Source organism: Amblyomma americanum, chromosome 4 (assembly GCF_052857255.1).
Source record: "Amblyomma americanum isolate KBUSLIRL-KWMA chromosome 4, ASM5285725v1, whole genome shotgun sequence".
Classification (NCBI taxonomy): domain Eukaryota; kingdom Metazoa; phylum Arthropoda; class Arachnida; order Ixodida; family Ixodidae; genus Amblyomma; species Amblyomma americanum.
In genome coordinates, this window is record NC_135500.1 from 34,133,892 (window position 1) to 34,152,147 (window position 18,256).

General features: G+C 44.7%; 1 protein-coding gene across 2 annotated transcripts in view; it reads right to left on the reverse strand.

Annotated features, from left to right (window-relative positions):
• Nucleotides 1-18,256, reverse strand: part of LOC144127859 (inactive peptidyl-prolyl cis-trans isomerase FKBP6-like) — a 67,087-nt gene that overhangs the window by 9,946 nt on the left and 38,885 nt on the right. For both annotated transcript variants that reach the window (XM_077660826.1, XM_077660825.1), the window contains exons 5-6: nt 8,670-8,922; nt 1,691-2,121 (exon numbers count right to left, since the gene is read on the reverse strand). In XM_077660826.1, the coding sequence (XP_077516952.1) occupies nt 1,691-2,121; nt 8,670-8,922 (684 nt within the window). The remainder of the gene's footprint in view (nt 1-1,690; nt 2,122-8,669; nt 8,923-18,256) is intronic.

Genomic DNA, 18,256 nt, shown 5'->3' on the forward strand with positions numbered 1-18,256 from the left:
TTTTTTCGCCGGCGGTAACCGCATTGAAAATTGAGAGCTTATGTTCAAGCGACAAAACTCTGCGTTTCCTCACAGCGGAACTCGTCATAACGAACTGACACCGTAAACACACACCAGCACACACGTCAACACACTGATGAAGAAGGCTTATCGTAAATGCATCGCAAGACACCACAAAGAATTATTCATAGTAGTGCCACCTAGTGTCAAGCTGCAAAATGAAAGTTTAACAGTTGCTACGCTTGTCATGGAGCTGCGCTCAACATCATCATCATCAACACCGAAGTTAGCTTGTTTGCTGCGATTGCAAGTGTTCTGCTCGCAGTCTACTTTACCTTTTGATATAAAAACTTACTTAAACAATATTCATAAGTTGCTCGGCCGAATTTTTGGCAAAACATTACAAGATACAGCTCGATAATCAGTGCCGCAAATTCGTTATAGTCAACCGCCGCAACGCATTTGTTACATGGAGATCGCCTATACATGGGCTTCAATGGGGGATGTGTTGGGGAATTGAAAAATTTCGTAACATCCAGGAATTTGTTACATAGAGGTAATTTACATAAAGGTTCAACTGTATAGCACGTCGTCCAAAGCCTCGGTTATGATATGCATGTGACACCCATTCAACACACGGTGATGTGAACGCATGCTCGCCTTGTCCACGTCAAAATGTCCCGAAGTAGCGTGATCTAAGAACAGGCTTGTACGATGAAAAAGCAGGGACATTTTTATAACATGCACGGGAAAAAAGTTGTGTTTAGCGTTTTGATAGCCAGTGCAGCGGGTGCGTTTTTATTAAGTGGGCATTATCTGAGATTTCCACCACCACAAAAATCTCGCAGAAGCACCAATTTTGAAATGGCGAAAGACCAATGATGGCTTATTTTTAGAAAAAAAAATGTTGTTCGGCAATGTTCTGATCCTATTTTAAGACTATGAATTAAGTTTCTGCTTCAGAAAACTTTTCGCAGGTCCTGTGAATTTCATTGCAGGATTCGACTTTGGTTACTGTTTTAGAAAGCCTGTGCATACTCTCTGTGCACCATTGTGAGGAGTCTGTAAATTTATACTTGGTGTTTTGGCATGCACAACACCTAACCCTTTAGCACTTCGCCTACCCAAGCAAGAAATTTTACATAAGAAAATCCTGCTGAACCCTGCTGAACCCCCCAGCAGTGACCCATAAATCTCCACCCTCCCGACACTTGTGCGATTCTGCTTTTGCCAGAAGTAGAACTGTTTAGATTTAACAAACCACTGTGCTGCTAATTATACTTAGCTCAACACCTTCACCGAATAAATAAATACAAAAAGGCTGATGTGACCTGTATTGTACCGTTTACTATAACAATGCTGCATTAAACTTTTGAAAAGCAGAGATGTTTCTAACAAAGCTTTCACGCTTTGATTGTAACGTGATGCTTCCAGGAAAGATACAAGGGTGGCTTGTATAAGCCAGTTTTTCTTTCAGAGCCACTCTCCCAATATACAAACACACAGTTATTTCTTTAGACCAACCAATCACCTGCAAAAAAATGTCGTCATTCACAACAAACACACAGCAGTCTGTAAGACTGTTAGTCATGCATTCTGAATAACAGTATACATTTGCAATGCCTCCAATGGCAGAGGAAAATAGCAACAGCCCATGACACTGACTCAATGCCTGAAAAAGATAAGTTACCTGCACATGGCACTTTCATCGGCGAGTAGCTGCTGCTTCAGAATACTGATTTTGCGCAGCTGTTCTTTAATGGCTGCTGAATTTGGCTCAATCTTGAGAGCTTTCTGTAGATACTTGGTAGCATCATCAAAGGCACCTTGCATCTTGAGGGCTACGCCACATCGGTAAAGGGCACGGGCATCGTTAGGATGGCTGAGCAAAGCTCGCTTGGCGTATGCAACAGCCACTTCAGCCCTGCCAGTCTTTATGTGGCACAGTGCAGCATTATTCAACAATCCAAGCAGCACTTCACAACGCTCCTTGTCCTCTGCTTCGTCCCTTGTGCGAGCCTCCTCCAAGGCTCTTATGGCTGATGAATAGCATCTGATTGCATGTCTTAGTTCACCTTGATGATAAAAGGTGTTGCCATTCTGCCGCTTGGCACGGCACCTCTGAAAAAAAAAATTGTAAATGGTAAATTGTGGGGTTCACCGGTCGAAAACAACACGTCGGATAATGGGCCATGAGGGACGCCGCAGTGGAGGGCTCCTGATTAATTTAGACCACCTGGGGTTCTTCAACATCATTGCACAGCACACAGGCACCTTTTGCATTTTTTCTCCATCAAAACATGACTGTCGCGGCCGGATTTAACCCACGGGGAAAAAAAAGGCTGACACAAGTTTTGCGAGTGTAGAAATTTAATATCTTAAATTCCGCCCACACACCCGCCTGTTGTCTTTCTACAGATTATCGGCAAAAGCCCACGATCAGCCGCGTCTGTGTCGCCAGCGTTTAGCATCGTTCGTTTAAAATATGTTTGCTGCTAACACGATGTGACCTGACGACTTTGTAATAGTTGACAGCACAGGCCATTCATAGTGAGATAAAGTGAACATCCTGAACACTGGCCCTGAAGGTCAGATGCGAGTTTTGTATGCAAGTTTAAAAAAGCTCGCAAGACAGTTGCACATGCGTAATGCAAATTTTAATGCGTTAGCGGTGGTGTGAGAGGGGTTATGCATTTTTTATCCTGATCTCGAGCTCCTGAGCAAATCGCTTGGAGGTTTGAAGGTCTTGCGGTGTAGACTGTGTTTTATAGTGTCCCGGTTCTAAACTGCTATGATCCTCTCCGATGTTAGAGTGCTCAATGACTTTCTGAGCATACATGTGGTGCAGCCAGGCGCGCAGCAGCACGCAGAGTAACCCCCTGCACCAGTGCTCTTGTCAAGGGTGCACTGAGTCTTGGCACTCTGCAAGTTCGCATAGGATGCCAACCCCACATGAACTTTCGTCAAAAGATAAAAGCACATTATGATGTTATCAGCCTGCAGCATCTTGGCGCCCTGCCAAGGTCTGCACTGAGATGGCGCGAAACTGACAAATGCGATAAGAAAATCAAAACGCTTAAAACAAAAAGTGAATTCCCAACAACAAAACTGGGGGCGAGTTCATTATATGAGTGGGTTCATTACATGAGAAAATGTGGTTCCTCTATCCTTGCTCTGCTGCCATAGCTGGCAAAGGGGATGGGGTTAAGAATTTAGTATGATGCTGGCAATTTCGGCTCACAGACAAATTTTGAAAGTAACTTTTGGTCATGTTGGTTGTGCTTAGGAACAAGCAACACAAGAGAGAACAAAAGAAAAAAAGAATGAACACAAAAATATCACCCAAAACATAATACTGCACACAAGAGCCAGAATAAATAATACATCACAAGTTATCAAACATTTCGTAGCACTCGGCGACAAATTTGATGACTATGACTCCTGCGTCAGGCAAACAATTGCCTTTAAATCAAATCTCATTTTCACTGACCCAGCAACCCAAGGTTAGATAAAATATTGTTCTGACACAGCTTATTGCAACCATTGGTTTGCTTCCCATAAGACCGGTTTATCACTTACAATGTAGTTGTGAGAGAGAAAAGATCAGATACCGTAGTGCGGGTTCTGGAAAGCGCAGTGACACGTTTACAGGAAGGAGTGCCGAGTGTGCTCCACTGTTTGCCAAAAGGAGAGATGGAGTGATGGTCCATGGTAAAAAGTGAGCTAGGGCAAGAATTTAGAAAATAATACCCCTGCTACATGGGCACTTCAAATGCCTTCGAACTGAATGTCATGCGACTCGACTGCCGAACTTGCACTGCTGCATGGAGTTTTTTGACAGCATTAGGTTCCGATAACATTCAAGTCGACAGAGCTCCACAGAGATACTGTAAAAACCCGCTTATATTACGAGGTGTTTTTCCAGATTTTAGCATGTCAAATTTCTACTTTGTATCATATGCGGATCCAAACAATTTTCAGCCAAAATCCGCAGTTCCACTTTCATTATTATCGAGCACCGTCACCACCACACTGGATGGATGGATGGATGGATGGATGGATGGATGGATGGATGGATACGGCTGAACCATTTACATCGGGCGGTGGCTCAAGCCACCTAGCCATGTCTTGTGAAATTTTACTCCTGTCTTGCTTTTAGCCACCAATCAGATAACCTTCGCTTGGTTACTTCTAATCTCTTAAAATCTACTTTCCCTTCACTATCCCTAAACCCCAATGCCTTGGGTAAGTCAGCCCCGCTGCCTTCCACTGTAGGGTGAAGCCCTTTACAGAAAAGTATCAAGTGTTCAGCTGTTTCCTCCTTCTCTCCGCAGGCAATGCACAAAGTGTGTATCTCCTGGTACCTGACTCTACACGTCTTAGTCTGCAAAACTCCAGTCCTGGCCTCAAACAACAAAGAACTTCCCCTACAATTATCATAGATATTTTCTTTGACAATTTCCTGTTTAAAGGTCCGGTATGTTTCTAGTGCCGATTTCCTTTGGGCGAAAGGAGGCGCCATCTAGGGGTGGCGTAGGTAGTTTCCAGTGATGGCAAGTTGGTAGTTCCAATTTCGACGATAGTTCACTATGCTGACCTGACCTCGAGAGTCCCGGGACAATCGCACCTCCCAGGTGTCCGGACCGCGAAAGCAGTCCTTGGCTGCCTTTAAAAGGTAAGTAATCGTAACTGACGAAAGCACAGTACTGCATCAAGTGCTGCTACATGATTTTGTCTGAAGTAGGGAGAGCCTGCAGTGACTACCGCCGGACATAGGCCTCTCCAGCCATGCTGTGCAGTTGGATGGTGGACGCTTGGGCCAGCAATTCCGAGGAGCCCACAGGTTGTAATTTCAAGAAATGCGGGATATCAAACCCGCTCGGCCGGCGGAGCCGAAGACTTGTTTCTGTGGAAAGATATCTCTGACAAGAGCCTTTCGGAAGACTGTACACCCGACGAGCACGATCACTAAAGAACAGACTATGGATACTTCGGAAGCGTGCGCGTTTGTATGCCCATGTGTATGCTGGAACCAGTCTGTGCATGCTTGCAGCGCAGGACACAAGTCGGAGTGAGCGCGGTGCCCAGATCTGTATCTGCCATATGTTTGGTGCCCGTGCTACACGTGTCGTATCCAGCATGCTGGCTTACTCAAATAATAGGAAGACGCTTGGCTTTCGCGACTTCCAGAATGCCTTTGAGCTGACTGCGTTTCCTTACTCGCATTATACATGGGTGAGAACCTTTTTTTCCCGATTTGCTATCCCTTAATTACACCTCATGTTATTTGCAGGTCTGTATTATACATGGGTTTTAACAGTAGTTGAGATTTTGAAATGCCTTCGAAACGTGAGCACAACCTGCACCGACCAATAGCAGTCGCCACTGGTTTGCCCTGCCCATAGCCACGCTGCACAACTGCTTGGGCTCTGCGGCTGTTGATATCAATATCTGCTGCTCACTTTATTCTGCTGCTTGTCCAGCAAATAGGCCATGTACTCGTAAATCGAGTGCCTGAAGATCATAGTGCACTACTGAGCATTTACTGTATGAGTGCGAACATTTCCCAGAAATGTGCCACCGATGATGACTGCACTCCAGTAATCATTTACAACCCTGTGTACTAACAGCTAGTACTCGTTTGCATAACATAAAACGCAAGCTGCACTTTAGTGATATTAAAGAGTCATGACACCACTATTTAGACTAAAGCTCTTTATTGCATGTTGTTCACTATACACGTCAGATCAACTCGACAGACAAAATATGACCTCATTCGGTGCTGTGAGTAATTTGTAATTAAAAGTTCTCCAGAACTGTATGGCAGTCAGGCAACAATGGCGTGCTCACGGTTTGTGACGACATAAACCGACAGTCACATGCTTGCTCACAACTAAATGACTGAACTATGCGTAGTGAGCATAGGGGAGTGAGTTGTTCGTTGGTCAGGCTTGGGGTGCAGTGGGCTGAAAGGGGGAAGTTGGAGGGGGCACACCTCCTCTGCGCACCACATCGGCAAAGTTTTTTTTTTGTGTGTGGAAAAGTTGAAAGTAGACTTCGCATGGAAAGGTAGTCGCGCCTGCTTAAAAGTGATATTTTGTTTTGTCTTAATAATTATAATCTCTTTCTCATTCTTCCACGACCTGACATGACCTTGAATATGAAGGGTGACCACCTTCACAGTTTGCACAGCAAAGTGCTGCTCCTTCAGTTTTCGGAAGCACGCTCTTTTGAGGCGCATTCAGCGCAAGTTTTGTGGCCACAGCAGCTTTGTGACCGATGATCATACCTTTGGAAGTTAAAACACCTTCGCGGATTTGGCATGTAATGACTGACATTTATTTTCAAGTACCCTGCTTCTGTGGACTTCGAGAGTGTGCTCAAGTTGAAAGTTTGTACTAGATGCTTTGTAAGTATTTGTCATTCTTCCCGATTTTTATGCGATGTACATTTATGACATTTTGCTCCATGCAACCTTCCAGTATCTCTTCCTCAGTGAGGTGAATGATCTGTTTCAGACATCACACCATGGACGGTGTTCATGGATCAGTGTTCAGTGATTGACACAGCGATGTCCCCAATGGACACTTGGTTGGAAAGTTTGGACTATTGGACAATGTCTTTTAGCTCTAGTAATAGGTCACCATTGGGCATTTTTGACAGTTAGTAGCCTGGACCCAAGGCATCAGTTAGAGATTTTGAGACTAGGAATGGGGGAATGGTTCTTGCAGTTTTTTGTGCTTCCGCACTATGAACGACATGGTATTTTGGAAATGATTCTTTCGTTGTCATCAGTCCGCACCCTTTTCAGAGTGTGATCATTATGTGTAGGAAGTGAAGCCATAGAATATGATTCATTATTCACAACAGCGCAGGAAAGATAGACAGAAGGAGAGAATAGGCAACACAAGCGCCAACTTCAACTGAAATTTATTACCGGAGGGGAAGAATATATAAATCTCTAATCTTAAAAAAAAATAAACAAACGGAATCGGCATACAACGCGTGAACTAATGCACACGTGTCCAACAACAAAAATAAAAAACACTGGCCAGAGGAAGATAACACTTGGACACGTCCTTAATCGCGCTGTGAATCAAGATGGGCACCGTTGAGGAAATCTAGTTCCTTCTGTGGCACCACTACTGAAGGCCGACTGACACAAGTGTCTCCAGAATTATGCATGTGATAGCCTTCCATTATTTCTCTAGCCAATTTGAATACGTAACAACTCGCCCAACTGTTTTTATTCATCACAGAATATGAATTTATGTTCAGCTACGGTGCCAGCCACCTCCACGGAGCCCAATGAGAGGACGAGAGAGGAACCTGCAAGCAAGTGCTGCCCACACCAGCTGTACACCCTATATAAAATATGACACAACTCAGGGGAGTTTGCCACATAAGATTAACCCTGGCCGCTAGGGGAAAAAAAGAAGGAAAAACCAAGAAGTGAGTAGGAGACAGGAGAGTTGTGAGAAATAAAATAGGAAAGTAAAAGGTGGAGGGGTGGACAGGAAAAGCCGACTGCCGATTTCCCCTGTCGTTTCACGCTGGAGGTGCCGTCTATAGGAAGCTGGGGCCAAAGTGGTGAGTTGCCTCTGCCGAGGGGCCTTAAAGGTCGAAATGCTCGGAATCGGCTCAACCACCAGGTTCTTTTTTTCCCCGGACACGGCTGAGCCATGCACAGCTAAATGGGGGCGCTCAGGTCTGTGGTAGTCCACTGCTCACTATCATCCCCCAGCGGGGATGTCTCTGCGGATGCTTGGGACCTCGTGGTGTCGTAACTCACCATCATCTGTATGTAGCAGATGCCCCTTCGGGAATTTTTAATATGGATTAGATAGACACAAGCGCAGATATATTCTTGTCGCCACCTTATTAGCATGAGATCTCGCTCAGCCACCAATCTGCCGAGGACTTGAAGGGCGTCCATTCTCCACACGAATTTGTTGGTGTCGTTACATGCCACACTACAACAATATGCAGCTGTTGGTTGCGGTGGTGTTGTTGGTCTAGTGTGGCTGCAGTGACCACTGACATCGCTGTCGCATTGTTGCGCACACTGAAAATAAGTGAATGGGCAAATGCGAAACTCATTTGACAACAGCGCCACTGCAATATGGTGAGTGAATGCTGAATGAATTTGGAAATTGTTGTGTAGCACCGTTGGAGTCTATCGAGCCCAAATGCCATTCCCAAGTAGTCTTGAATGCCATTAGACTCTGATGCCATCCGAACGTACCTGCGCAGCATGGGTATAACTCGGCAGAAGCAATAGTAACTTATGCACTTGAATGTCATCTGATCAGCACTACCGTGATGTGAAAAGGTCTTTACTCTAAGTCCTATGACTCCGGTTCAAGTACATGCCAACAACCTGCAAACAAAACTTAACAGCAGGCAACATTCCTTTTCTCCAGTAAAGTAATTTTTTTAAGCAGACAAATGTTTTTAACTGTTCAATTATATTCGAACCATTTTTTCAGTCCCACTTTGAAGACTCCGGTTGTTACCTGTAGCAAGAACATTTTCACCAAATGGTAGTACCTCAACTGAAGCCTGCTGGCACTTGTTTTCCATTATAAAACAAAACAAAACACTCCCGCTTGCTTCACTGGTAGCCATTCCCCTTTTGTGCTAGTTGTATAGTGAGCTCATTCACTCACCTCAAGAAGTTTAGGGAATGGCATGCGCCGCTCTTCCTCGTCAGGCACTAAGTTCTTCAGCTCAATCTCATCCTGAGCACTGACCATATGTAGCAGTTCCACCTCGTACAAGATGGTTGCACTGGCTGGAATTCGTGGTGGGCAGCCCATACGGCCAAATGCATACTCTGGTCCAATCATGAATCGTGAAATCTCCCCTTTGCGCATAGTGGCCACAGCAATCGCCAGACCTGGAATGATCATATTGTCCAGCCTGCAAACAAATAGACGTCTTAGTTTCATGCAGCACTGACAAACCTGATCAAGCCCTGCACTTTTACAGCTAAAAAACCATAGGTCCCCTCGATTTGGCTGCACTTTCTGCATCAGTTCAGGAGGTGCAGCACTCTGGCACTCGATTTGACAGTGCAGCTAGCGCCACCTGCCCTTTGACTTTGTGCTGCACGAGTTCTTCTGCACTTGCCTCCCAGCGAGCTCTTTTCTCGAGCAAGTAGTGCAAGGTGCTTGGCGCGCTCCGTAGCAGCTGGCTCCACGTCCATGCTTGTTTTAAGGAGAAAGGCTTTATAGGCTCATGACTCTCCAGCAGGGATGTCCGCAGAAAAGTGTCACACTATAGCTGTCAATTAAAAGTGTACACAGAGATTTCGAGATCTGAGAGTTACTGCGTCCTTTCCTCAAAAACCTTTCCTTTCCTCAAAACATATGCTTTCGCATTCCTCCACTTAAGGAGAAAAATGTCATCACAGTTAAATAGTAATTAGTTAATTAGTAATACTAGTGGTTGGTGTAGTATGTCGCAACTGGGAACTCAGTTACAATAATGCACTGCGCATGCGCAAGGCGCCAGCAGATAATGAACCTGCGAACGACGAAGCCAGGTAGCCTCAACCACAGTCCTTGCTTGAGCAAGAGGGCCGAGGCGTCTGGCAGCTATGGGTAAGCTCAGCACTCTCCTCAGCAATGAGGAGGTGCTGAGGTTACTTTGAATACGAAATCTCTCTTAAAAAAACCTACATCAGCTAAAATTTAAAAACTCTATCCAATGAGAACATGCGGTGATCACCTAAAAATAATGAAGGGTGCATTGGTATGTTAAATGTGTAAAGTTCATGGAAGTGCTGTCGTCTTTGCATATCCAGTCTGGGGCATATGATTAATGTATGGACAACTGAGATGTGGACTCCACATCTCGTGCATTGTGGTGCCGGAGTATCCTGTAAAAGTTGCGAGTGTGTGATGTATGTATGCCCTATCCTCAGTCTGCAGAGAGCGACTTCTTTGAATCTATTTTGTTTTTCTGTGGCATACCTCCCAATCCGTGGTTTTATTGTGTGCAGTTTGTTGATCCCAATCCTGCTGTCACTCTTTGCGAAGTGCTGTCCTAATATATAGCCTGAGGTCCTGGTATGGAAGTTGTTTTATATCCATCTTACTCAGTTCGGCACCTGATGCTGCAAGCCTATCGCCCTCTTCATTTCCGTCTCTTCCACAGTGACCTGGTACCCAGCATACTGTAATTTTAAGGTTCAATGTGTGTGCAGACATAAAGCATTTCAAGAGTGAATTCATTACAGGGTTTCTCAGAAGACAGGGCCATAATCACACTTAAGGAATCTGAGTATATAACAGAACCTGGGACTTTCTTTTCCAGGATGAATCTAACAGCCAACAGAATACCATGGCATTCTGCAGTAAATATGCTTGTGTGTCTATTCATTGTTTTTGTTTCAGAAAATTGACAACTGTTCACTGCACATGAAACTGAGGATGTCTTTGAGGCATCAGTGTAGAACTCTGTGCACTGATACTTTGCTTGTAGGAACAGGAAATGCTGTTTTATGCCAATTGGCGGCCCATTCTTACCAACCTCACGAAAAGATGTGTCGCAGTCAATTGGATACACTTGCCAGGGAGCAATTATGTCTTTAGAAGAAGTTATCAGAATGTTGGAGACTGGTATGTCCATGTCTTGGACAAGTGTGGCGACTCTAACGGGTAAAGGTGGGGTTTCAGACTGTCGGTTTGAAAAGAGCAGTTTACTGGTTGGGTTTCGCAAAAGCGCATTGCATGGATGGTCAGCATGAGATAATACCTTCGTAGCATACGTTATACTCATGTATTTCCGTCATCGTTCAAGTGACCATCGGTCCGCCTCAACGTACAAACTTGCAATTGGGCTTGTACGGAAAGCACCAGTAGCCAACCGCAGACCCAGGTGGTACACAGCGCCGAGCATTTTTAAGGAGCTTTTTCGTGCTGACTCGTACGCTACTGAGCTGTAGTCTATACGTGATAGAACTACACTATTTAGAAAACTCAGCAGGCAGTCTCGATCTGTACCCCAAGACTGGTGGGACAGGATTTTTAAAAAGTTCATTGATTTTATGCATTTAAGTTAAAGGTGCTTAATGTGTTTGATGAATGCAAGCTTTTCGTCGACTATGACGCCAAGAAATTTGTGCTCTTTTTGGACAGCAATACTCTGCCCGTTAAGTGTGATGTCGGGTTTAGGTCTAATACCACGCTTTTTTGTGAAGATTACGCTTACAGTCTTTCTGATGAATTGAGTTTAAATCCGTTTTGGTCTGCCCACTTTGCTACTCTCCTTACTCCTAGTTGAATTTGCCGCTCACAGATGGCCAAATTACACGACTTGTAACTTATTTGTACATCGTCGACATAAACAGAGTACGATATAGATCTAGGCAGGACACTCTTCAATGAATTCATTTTCACTGTAAAAAGAGTGCAGCTAAGAACGCCGCCTTGAGGGACACCATTCTCTTGTATAAACTGTTTGGATAACGAGTTCCCTACACGGGCCTTGAATGTTGCAGAATTGACATCTGAACTAGTTGGTTTTTCATTTTCGAAAATTATATAAAATAAAAGCGCTTGTGTTGTTTGGTCTCCCTTGTCTGTTGTCCTAAGTGCGCTTTATATAATTCTTGAATGTTCGTTCAGAAAGATAACTTTGAATGGTGGACAGCATATTTCCCGAGATACCAAAGACGATACCAAAGTAAGCTTTCTCTAAATCAAAGAAAACAGATAAACAGTGCTGTTTATGCACAAAGGTGTCCCTTACGTAAGATTCAAAGGCAACGAGCTGGTCAGTGGTTGATCGGTTAGCTCTAAATCCAGCTTGGTGCTGATCAAGAAGACCGTTGAATTCAAGAAAATACACAAGGCGACGATTTACCATTTTTTCAAAGAGCTTACATAAGCAGGTGGTTAGGGCAATTGGCCGATAACTGGCCGCAAGTATGGCTTCTTTGCCTTGCTTTAATACCGGGATAATGATCGCTTCTTTCCAGGCTTTTGGAAGACGTCCAGCAGCCCATATCATATTAAACAAGCACAGGATAGTTTCAAGGGTTTCTTCATGCAAGTGCTTGAGCATTCCATATGTAACCCTGTCAGGGCCTGCAAGTGCCTAAGGCAACTTTCAACTCTTGTAAAGTAAATGGGCAATTGTATCCTCCTACTGATGGCCTTTTATTATTGTGAACAGGCTTACGCTCCTCGGCTAGTTTGTATCTCAAGAAGGAATCTGTATAATGTGCTGAGCTAAAAGTGTATTCGAAGTGTTTGCCTAATGCATCTGCTTGGTGCTCCAATGTATCACCAGCAGTGCTAACAAGAGGAATTAGATGCGAACTATGCTTTTTAAGTGATTTAGTCTACTGTACACTTTATGTGTATATGTGTAAGAATTTACAGACGAGAGAAACGATTGTCAACTTTCCCGTTTAGATATACGGCGAGTACGCCTGCCATTTGCTTTAGCTCGCTTAAAGTTTATCAAGTTGTGAATTGTGGGATAACGGCGGAATTTTGACCGTGCATTATTTTGGTCCCGACAAGCTTTCTTGCACTGCGCATCCCACCACGGTCTTCGTTTGTTTTCTGGTTTACCTGATGTCTGTGGGGTGGATTTCTGTGCAGCGTCTATTATATGCAGTGTAATCAGGGATTGAAATTCATCTATACCTAGTTCTATAATTGATGAACAGGGCAATGCTGATAGTTCCTGGAACATCTCCAAATCAGCAATCTGTTCTTAAAACTTCCTAGGGTTATTTACCCTCGGGTTGATATTTTCTGTATATTTTAAAGAAATGGGAAAGTGATCACTTCTATACAGATTTTCAATAACAGCCCACTCAGTAGCTGCCAAGAGCAATGGAGAGCCAATCGCAAGATCTATCGCTGTGTATGAGTTGTGTGTTGAATTAACGTATGTTGGTTCTTTTCTATTGTATATGCATGAGCCAGATGACAACAGGAATTTTTCGATTAGCGCTCCTCGAGAATCTGTTCTGGTACCTCCCCATAATGGGTGGTGAGCGTTAAGGTCACCAACCAACAGGAATGGCTCAGGAAGCTGAACAATGAGTTTTTCGAGTTGATCAGTCGACAGCTGATGATCTGGTGAGATATATGGGGAAAATATGATTATTACTCTGCCAAAAGTTAGGGCTCGTATTGCCACTGCTTCTAAATCAGTCGCAGTGGAAGACATTGCGAGGCAATTGAATTCTGCACCACAATAGCAACGCCACCTGATGAGTGCACACTGCCTTGCCTGTCCTTCCGGTATACTGTGTACTTATTTAGAAAGTTTGTGTGTGTTGCGTTTAAGGGCGTTTCTTGTAGACAAAGTACGCTTGGTTGATACTCCACGAGTATTTCATATATGTCATCCAGGTTCTTAAGTAGACCTCGGCAGTTCCATTGAATAATTAAAGCTGCGAACTGGGCGAGTTGGTATTGATTCATATTTGAACAGCGCAATAAAACAACGGGACACAACGAAGAAAGGACACCACAAGCGCTTGTGGTGTCCTTTCTTCGTTGTGTCCCGTTGTTTTATTGCGCTGTTCAAATATGAACCATTGGATAATGCTCTCTAAAGCCATAGTTCTTGATGAGGAAGCGAAGATTAGTGGGAGTTATTTAGACGTCGCCGCCTTTTATCAGGCGGCTTGACTGGCGGATGTCTTTTCGGTTTAAGGCGGTCTAGAAGACTCCGCCTTTCCATGGGGGCCTCCCTCAGCGCCTCCGACGCCGAGTGTCTTGCTGTCATGTCCATTGTTTCCGGTGGAGACGCGGAAGCAGACATGGAGTTTTCAAGATTGAGGCACTCCCTTTCATTTGTCTGTTTTCCCAGACGTTTGCGAAAAGTTGACCTCTGGGACATGGAAGTCTGGTGCAGCCGGAGGCTGCTTGGTAAGGGGCCGTAGTGGACGCGCACCAGCAATGCTGAAATGCGTGCCCACTGAGACGAGACGCCGCCCGGCCCCCCGGCGTGCTGCGTCAGCTTAGCTTCTTCCGGAGAGAAGAGAGAGCTTCTTCCGGGGCTTCCAAAAATGTGATGTTTTCTGTTACTTTCAGGTGAATTATTGTTTTCTCGTTTTGAAATTTGTGACATGATCGCGAGTAGGCGGCATGTGGCCCGTGGCGGTTTGGACACTCTACTTGAGCGGCACTGCAGTTGTTGGTTGGGTGCTCATGGGCACCGCACTTCGCACATGTGAGTTTTTCCCGGCACGTTTTTGATCTGTGTCCGCATTTTTGGCAATTGAAACATCTTCTCGGGTTGGGGACATATGGACGGACTTTGCAGTGGATGAACTCTGCATTTACAGCGTCTGAAAGACGGGACCATTCAAAAGTCAAGACAATGTGGGGTGTCACCACCTCTTCATCATTCCGCCTTATGGTGATGCTACGAAGGGCAATGACACCTTGATCTCGGAAGCCTTCTAGGAGGTCAGCTTCTGTTTCTTGGATCAGATCACGTTCTGATATGACACCTTGCACAGTGTTTAGATCCCGGTGGGGAGTGATGGTCACCAAGAGGAGAGCAAACTGCCTTTGCCTCAAAAGGATGTCACAGTGGTCTTTCTGGGACACTTCAACAAGAAGGTCACCAGATGAGAGTTTCTTTGCTTTGTACTTTTTCCCAATCAGTTTCTCAAGGATTCGAGCGATAACGAAAACAGACATCGCTGCAACAGGGTCATTATCTGTCAGGGAGTGTATCACTAAGAAGTGAGGAAAGTGGTCAACGTCAGGTCGGGTACTGGTGAATGTTTCATCTGTGCGGTTCCTTTTCAGGGACAGAAATGTCCCACTATTCAGTTTGCCTTTCAATGCTCCTCAGCAAGCAACGAATACTCTTTATTCCACTTAGTGTTGCGCTGAACCTATTAAAGGACTATAGACACCCAATTTTATTGCTTGTTTTCTTCTGTCAAACGATGCATTAGACATTAGAATATGTATTTCCGGGTGGTATTTGCCTACAACTGCAAAATTATTTATAACTGAATTTCTTCTCATGCTGTTTCGGTTTCAGTTTCGTTGACCGAACGACGACTGATGTCAAGTTGATGTTTTGGTCACATGATCCACTAGAAAACCTGTAATACAATCGCTAATATGTAGTTTTAATTCACTATGACATTTAATCCAGCCTCTTCTAAGACCTAGAATGACAAATGACCTGTCACCGATTATTACAGTTTTTCTAGTGGATCACGTAACAAAAACACCAGCTTGACATCACAGTCGTCGTTCGGTCGATAAAACCGAAACAGCGTCAAGAAGAAATTCAATTACAAATTATTTAGCGTTCAAACAAGAATACCGCAGGGTGCTCCACATATAAAAATGTCTAATGCATCGTTTGGAAGAAGAAAACACAAGCAAAAATTTGGTGTCTATAGTCCTTTAAAGGAACAGAGAAGCTATTCCTGTACTTTGGAAGTAATCAGTAGATGTCACTAGGATGAACAAAACATTGAAAAAAAAAACACCAAATTTCACTCAGTTCTTTTGGATCAGTATTTAGGAAGTTACCTTTTGCTGCACATATGCCTGGCAAGCCTCCCTTTTTACCGTTCTTGAGAATGGAGTCACTAGGCCTCAGATTTTAAAAAATAAGCCCATATCATGAATGGTGCAGTGAAACTACCACTACTCATGAATGTTGCCACGAGTGCGACATCTCAATAAGTAGGCTTAACAGAAGCACTGACTGCCTCGCCGCATATTCTCTTTTCGCATGTGCCTTAACACTTTGCCGCCCGTCTGAAAAGTAGTAATTTTTGGGCAATGTAGTAAATATTTATTTTTTCTGCCTTTAACAAAGCACGCTTGATTGAAAAGTGTACAGTATTTTAGAGGAGGAAATTCTCTTTCCAATGGTATTAGTCCCAATCAACACGTTTTTAAAGAGAATAATAAAAAATTGTAACGAGAATGAAAAGCATCATTTCTTCACACAAGCAAAACATAAAAAAAATTTCAGAAAAGTTTTATAAACAGACAGGTCGATGCACTATTTTCAGCAAATATCAGCCTCCTATATAAAGAATTTCTTAAGAAGGATAAGAAAACGGTAACCCTATTGAATATTGTCACGTAGTGGTGACGGCAGTCAAAGCAGCGATGAAGACGGACGAAAGGGTCTTCTAAAAGAAAACTGTTAATTGGGCTGACTTGCACCCAAAATAGACTGAATCACTCGGCGGTGGCGAAGCTACAAGCCTGCTCGGGGGTCGTTGAACAGAATGCCCGCCACTGTCGGCCGTACTCAATTTAAAGCTGATAGCGAACTTTCGAGATAAAGCGTGCAAAGTTACTAGAACATTCCGGAACAATGTAGAGTCAGCTCTGCCTGGCTGCAATCAATCGAGATAAAGCTAGTCGCGTCTTGCGTTGCAAACAAAGAGATAAAGTGGCGGATATTAAAAACGAACAAACACTGCAAATATTCACGGCAATATCATGCTACTGCGCATAACAGTTTCTTGATGTTGTGAAACACAAAGTGGCTTCACATGCCAACAAGCCAAAAATTTTTTCTGCTTGAGTTTTGTTTCACGAAGTACATTTCACATTTTCTGCATTTCTGCCTTCTCTGGAGCTTGTGATGGAGACCCTGAGATGCACCTCCAGGAAAAACCACAGAGGGAACCTTGGGGTTCACAAGATGTTTACCCGAAGCTGTGTGCTGTGTCACTGCTGTTGCCGTTATACAAGAACTTCCGCAGAGATCCATGGTGCGTGCAGTCTGCATCATCAAGGAAACTACGAGTGCTCACCACTCGACTCTCGAGGGGATGCTGGAGGGGTTTTAAATATCACCACATGATGGAAACACAAATCAGAAAAGCGAAATTGAAAATTGTTCCTCTACTACCCGCTGGACGGTGCTAGCTGTCCAGGAGAGCTTACAAAGCAGGAAAGTACAAATTTGAAGCCATCGATAACAGCTTATTGATGGTAATAGGCGTGGGCAGAAAAGTGTTAAATATACTGTGCTTAGATATGTAAAACTGTGTGTGCAGCCTTCAAACCTCTGCACCCATTCTCGCGCTGTTTGAAATGACTAAGTGCCACTTGCTCGCCCAAGCTTCAGTCAGCACTGTGCATGCGTGTGTGCACCCGTCAGTCCTTTGCATTCATTCGTGCGCTGTTTGCATTCATGCGCTGTTTGCATTCACTATATCCCACTGACTCGGCCTACCATCCCATATTAGGTTGGGGCAGCCTAAAAAGAATGAAAAATAATAAGCCCCTGCCTGCACCACTTATGTATAACAGGCTTAATCCAATCTGAAAATAAATGAAAAGGCCCGAAGGCAATGATTAATTTTACCACCCGTAGGTGGGGAAAATGAAAAAAAATAAGGGGGGGGGGGGGGGGGTAAGCTACATAGCGACCCACAGCCGGGGGAGGGGGCCAGGGGAGACTCCCCTGATCTCCCCTGGGACGTAGCAGAAGGGGGTTGGATAAAAGGGTTATGGGAAATAGGAAGGGAATGAGGACAGTGAGTTTTTGCTCTGATCTTTCATAGATCTCGACTCCTCTACTGGCCCGCCTGGCCAGGAGAGGGAGGGCGTCGAGATTGCCTAATGGTGCGGCCCCGCTCACGGGATGCTTGATCACCCACAAACGCAACGGGCTCCGACCGCCGGAGAAAGGAAAACCTAACACAGGGTCAGCCACCTCAGACCCTTCCACGACTTTCAGGGTTTGTTTCGAACCTGCCAGCTACTAGCTGTCGAGTGCTTTCCGTGGTTTTTCAGACACCGAAAGTATGTGTGCTGTGATCCGGCCAGTAGAGGCTTGAGTCGTCAGCCTATCGGCCCTGCAGCCCTCGGCGCCATGACCTAACACATCCGGGAGGACCCACCTGTGCCTCCAACCAACCAACCATGCACTTATTTTCTCCCCTAGCATCAGTCAGCACAGTGTGTGTATCCTTTAGTCGTTTGCGTTTGCTCTCGTGATGTGACTGGCACTAGAATTATTAAATTCTCGGACCAAGCCAACTCACCGAAGAAGCCCTCGAGCTTTACTTCAGCCTACCTGACCACCGAGTGCCAAGTGAAGTAGAGCCTTATATGGCACCGAGTGATGATGATGAGGAAGATGTGCAAGTACCTGTCGTGTCAACCAGTATGAGGGAAGCAACGGCTGATTTATTGGCAGTAGTGTCAGGGAACGATAGGCTGCCTTGAGGCAGCCAGAACAGGCTAGTGCAAGGCTGCCTCACGAGGCAGGAGCCCAA